The 5,167-nt window shown below is 51.5% G+C and overlaps 1 protein-coding gene across 1 annotated transcript in view; it reads left to right on the top strand.

The window, feature by feature from the left end:
- LOC104277753 (TBC1 domain family member 16-like) overlaps positions 1 to 5,167 on the top strand; it is a gene marked incomplete at its 5' end in the record, with an annotated part of 10,465 nt that overhangs the window by 4,439 nt on the left and 859 nt on the right. The window contains 6 exon segments of the mRNA XM_009874492.1: positions 343 to 502; positions 1,415 to 1,563; positions 2,347 to 2,486; positions 2,987 to 2,995; positions 3,320 to 3,492; positions 4,594 to 4,773. Coding sequence (XP_009872794.1) covers positions 343 to 502; positions 1,415 to 1,563; positions 2,347 to 2,486; positions 2,987 to 2,995; positions 3,320 to 3,492; positions 4,594 to 4,773 — 811 coding nt within the window.

Below are 5,167 nucleotides of genomic sequence, written 5' to 3'. Positions count from 1 at the left end.
ATTCCTGGCAGGGTGAAGTTTTGCTGTAAGCAGCATTAATTCAGTTTCAGGTCAGGGATAAGATTGGGGGAGGAATGGAAACATTTATTTTTTTTTTAAGATGAAGCTGTTTCCTGGTACTCAGATTTTTAATTATTCTAATCACTCTTGCTATTGTAATGGTTGGAATTTTTTAAAAAAAAAACAAAACAACAGACCTCCCCAAGTGCAGCGCCTCGGTGCTTAATCTTGCGCAAACCAGGCGAAAAGGTTTCCCTGCTCTGAAAACTCCCGGGTTTCAGACTCTGCTGTTCTCTCTGGCTCCTGCCTCCAGTTTGTTGTTTTGTTTCCCCCCGCCCTGAGCGACGAGAAGACATGCATGCAGTTCTCCATCCGCCGGCCCAAGCTGCCCTCCTCGGAAACCCACCCGGAGGAGAACGCCTACAAGCGTCTCGACGTGTCGGCCTGGCTCCATCACCTCAACGAGTGCGGGCAGGTGGAGGAGGAGTACAAGCTGCAGAAGGTAACCAGCCACGGAACCAGAGGGAACGGCTTCAGACTGCAGCAGGGGAGGGTTAGACTGGACATTGGGAAAAAAACGTTCACAGCAAGAGTAGTCAGCCACTGGGACAGGCTGCCCAGGGAGGTGGTGGAGTCCCCGTCCCTGGAGGTGTTTAGATGTGGTGTTGGGGGAGATGGTTTAGGGGTGAGCTTTGTAGAGTTGGGTTCATAGTTGGGCTCGATGATCCCGGGGGTCTTTTCCAACCTGAATGATTCTATGAGAGGGGAGATCCTTCCTCTCCTGCCGCCGTGTGGAAGCTGTGAGAGTTTGCTTCCCTGCTGGGGGCAAGAACCGGGGGTTTGAGCGTGCAGACTAGGGGAGAGCTTGGCTGGAGGTCTTGCTGGGACTGCAGATTTTCTCCCGGCAGGACGGCTCAGCACCTCGCTGGGCGAGGAGGACAAGCCCTCTGCTTTCTGCTGCCCGTTGGGAGGAGTAAACCGAAGCGTCCCGTGCTAGACGTGTTTGCCAAATGCAGCGTGGACAAATCAAAGGGACTAAAATTGAGATCACTGTTCGAAATAACGTGGGGTTTGCGGGAGAGCGCTGGGTCCGGGTCCTGAGAGAGAAGTCTGCAGTGAAATGCAGAGTCTCCAAGACTGAGGATTAAGCCGTGACATGAGAACGACACGTTAATCATAGAGCCTCTCCAGGGGGGGTTATTGACATTGAAATGAGCCCGATTTGTGTCTCGTCTGGGAATAGAAGGCCAGCACTTTCCCTCTAAACATGTGCAAATTGCAGGAGCTTGCATCAAGGCGTCACTTGTCAGGAAGGAACTGCAAAGCCACCGCAGCACAGGAGCAGCCAGTTCCATGTTGCAGTTTGGGGAGATGTTAGAAGTACCCCAGTCATAACTTTTCCTCCTTCTTCCAGGCCATTTTCTTTGGTGGGATCGATGTTTCCATCCGTGGGGAGGTGTGGCCCTTCCTGCTGCACTACTACAGCTACGAGTCCACCTCTGAAGAGAGGGAGGCGCTGAGGCTGCAGAAGAGGAAAGAATACTTTGAGATCCAGGAGAAAAGGTAAGGGACCAGCTTCCTCCTGCCCTGCTCATCTCTCCTCAGTAATCCCGCTGGTGACGTCCAGAGTCGCGGCTGCCTTCGCTTCAGGAGAAGCTGACGGGAGTGGAGGAGCAAGATTGGAGGTGACGGAGGTGTATGAGGCTCAGCTGACCTCTCAGGGCTCTGGAGCTAATACCCTATAGCTCAAATATTACGTTACTTGGGGCCCTGAAACAGGCTCATTGGTCCTGTCTAGGGAAGCTTATCTCACAGGCAAGCCTACAAGCTCAGCAGGATTGGTTTAGAGCACTGGAGGTGAAAATGGGATCTCGTATTGCTTTATAAATACATCTGGATATAAAAATAGGGAAGAAGGGGTATCTAATTCAAGGAAGTTATTACTGCAAGAACTGCGCGTTGTAAAGTAGTTGTGGGTACATTTAAGCTGGAAGGGGCCAGCAGTACAGTTGACTAGGAGAAAATCAAAACAGAGGGGTGGGTTCTGGTGTGCCACCCGCAAGGAGCACTGGAGAGCAGAGTCCGACTGCTTCTGAAGTGGAGTTCATTGCAGAAAACACATAGTGTCATCCCGTTTTTTAAACCAGGAGGCTCCTTCTAGTAATCTCTTTAGACAGAAAATCTGCTCTTCTGGACAGACCTGCTTGTCTGTTTTGCAGGTGATGAGAAAGATCCGTACAGGAATAGTTTTTCTGTGCAAACTAAAGCTGAAATGAGCCTTTTTGTTCCTTGGGGCAATCGTATTCCTCTCTTGGCAAAGCCCTCCTGTCACTGCTCGATTTTCAGGCTTTCAATGACTGCAGATGAGCAGAAGGATTTTTGGCGCAAAGTGCAGTTCACGGTAGATAAAGACGTCGTGAGGACTGACCGCAGCAACCAGTTCTTTCGAGGGGAGGACAACCCAAACGTGGAAGCGATGAGGTGAGGTATCTGATTCAAGTGTCCCAAGCAATGAACGTGTCCTACTGAACTTACGGAACAGGCACAGGGAGGTGGGAGCTTTCCGTGCTGCGGCAGCGTCATGGGCAGTTCCGTGGGTCTGTGGGTTTCCTGATGGGGTGGAGGGAGAGCACAGCAGAGCCTGCTCCATGGGTGTGTGACCTGGAACCGTGTGCCTACAAAACAGTTAGATTTCATCTAACAGTACGGCTTGGAGCCTCAGGGATGTGTAGGTGTCAGCTCTCCCTTCCCGTGGGCCCTTCACTTCTGTCCTCTTGGTCTTTTTTAATTCTGGAGTTTTATATCACTGGGCTGATGTTTGCAGGAGGGTCTGTCAGTGGGTACTAAAGCCCTTTACAGGTGCTTTTTACCTGAGGTGTACTATGTTGCTGGCTCCTCCTGCACCACTCCCAGGGGGATGGAAAACAGGAGCCTAGAGGAATTCTGTTCGGATCCGTTGCCTGAGGCTGCCGCGTGCTATTCAGAGTTCTTGTCACCCATCCAGGAGCCTCTCTGGACTGTAATCTTAAAAAGTAAGGAGGGCTCCAGTTGGGTGGAGCGTTAGTGTGTTTTTGTTACACTCCTAGATCCAGTTCTTCTAGGGAAAGCGATCCTGTGGGCTGCAAGATGCTGCACAGGTGCTCAGAAGTTCACAAGCCTCCGGGTGCGATTGCGAGTTCATCTCTGAGGTGCCAGGGGTGACGTGATGTTCTTCTGGGCTTTGCCTGCCCCAGCCTGTTCGGGGGAGTTGGGGTAGAAGGGAAAGGGCTGTGACCTGCCCCCTCTGTGTCTCACCTCTCCCTTCGCATCTCTTCTTTTTACTATGCAGTGTTCAACCCAGCGATCGGATACTCCCAGGGGATGTCCGACCTGGTTGCCCCGCTCCTGGCGGAGGTCCTAGACGAGTCGGATACTTTCTGGTGCTTCGTAGGCTTGATGCAGAACACGATCTTCATCAGCTCACCCCGGGATGAGGATATGGAGAAACAGCTGGTGAGGCTGAGCGCTGAGCTCCCGTCTTTAGCTTCTCCCCTGCCCAGTCAAATTAGAAGAATGCCGTGAAGCAGTTACCCGCAGTTGGGCTTCTCCTGGCGAGTCACACGCCAAGATTCCTGATGGATAGAATCGATCCTGAGCAATTGAGGCACTCCAGAAGCAGCTCTAGCCAGCTCATTCTTGGTGTAGAGCTACCTTGGTTATGCTAAAAGGTGCCCATTCAAGCAATCATTTAAGATCAAGTGTATTTAGGATGCTGCTTGCTTTGACTTTGCACTTCTCCCAGCCAGTGAAGACTCTCTGCAGTGGTTTTGTCCTGATTCTGGGATATTTGGTGTGAATGAGGCAGAGGAGCCACCTGAGCTGCAACCCTCTTCTTTTTTTTGTTTGTGTTGTTATGAGATCTTCATATGTTTAATAGGTTTTTTAAATTATGTCCAAAGGAAAAGCCTTATATACCTGACAGAGTTTCTTAAAATAAGGCAATCTTGTTTCAAAATGGGAACTTTTTAGGTTTCAACATGAATGTCAGTTGTTTTCTGGTTAAAAAACCCATTCTAAACCTGAACAGTCCTCTCCCAGCCACCATAGCACCAATTTAAGGTGGCAAACTTGTGGTGAAAACCCCACGGGAGGTTGCTGGCAAGGTGCAGTTGGTTAACACACAGGTTTACACGCTGCGATGTGCCTGCACAGTCAGGCTTTACAAAACGACTTCCGTACTGCCCGGCCTCTGCTGAAATGAAATAACGCCAGAGATAGCCGTGTCCTTTATTTCCTCTTGGTTTTAGGCTCTAGCTGCTTTCTCAGCCTGAATCTCTCCCCGTCTTTCCTTTCACAACGTGGCTGCCGCGGGGTTTTCTTTTCACCCTCTGTCCTTCCGTGTGAAATAGCTGCTGTGGCCCGTGAGCTCTGCCCCGGGATGGCAGATCCAGGCACGCTCCTGGCTGGGCTGGAATAAACAGCCCGTGAAGAGGGATCTTCTGTGGGAGGAGGGAGCTGTGGCCGGCTCAGGGGAGCAGCGCGGGGGCTCCGGGTGGACAAGAGCCGCGCGGGTCCTCGCGGGGGCAGCGGCTCAGCTCGGAGCATCTTTTCCAGATGTACCTGCGAGAGCTGCTGCGGCTCATGCACCCGCGCTTCTACCAGCACCTTTCTTCCTTGGGAGAGGACGGCCTGCAGATGCTTTTCTGTCACCGTTGGATCCTCCTCTGTTTCAAGCGTGAATTTCCCGACGCCGAGGCTCTGCGCATGTGGGAGGCGTGCTGGGCTCATTACCAGGTCAGAGAGCTGGCGAGGGGTGGCTGAATCCTCGCCATCTCAGCTTCCATAAAGGTTCCTAGTGGCAGAATATCCCAGATAAGTGGATGTTACAGAGGGTCTGTAACTATCGAAGAGGTTTATCTGTGTAGCGGGGAGGGGGGTGGAGGTCTGCCTCTCCTGCCCCAAGATGTCCAGGCTTCAAAACGAATTTTTTTTCGGAAGGCACTGAACATCCACTTCTGAAGTTCAGACTTCTCTTACACAGTTGGAAATTGTTTTCCCAAAAATCACTGGTCTGCTTCGAACGCTGTGGTGCATACCTGTGCTCTAAAGGCTCTTGCCTTTGATTCAGAGTTCACCAATAACTCGACTTTGTGAGCATCGCCAGGCAAAACTGGACGGAGCACAAAAT

Source organism: Apaloderma vittatum, unplaced genomic scaffold, assembly GCF_000703405.1.
Source record: "Apaloderma vittatum isolate BGI_N311 unplaced genomic scaffold, ASM70340v1 scaffold30428, whole genome shotgun sequence".
Taxonomy (NCBI): Eukaryota; Metazoa; Chordata; class Aves; order Trogoniformes; family Trogonidae; genus Apaloderma; species Apaloderma vittatum.
Note: the sequence above shows the minus strand (reverse complement) of the source record. Positions and strands in the feature narration are given on the sequence as shown.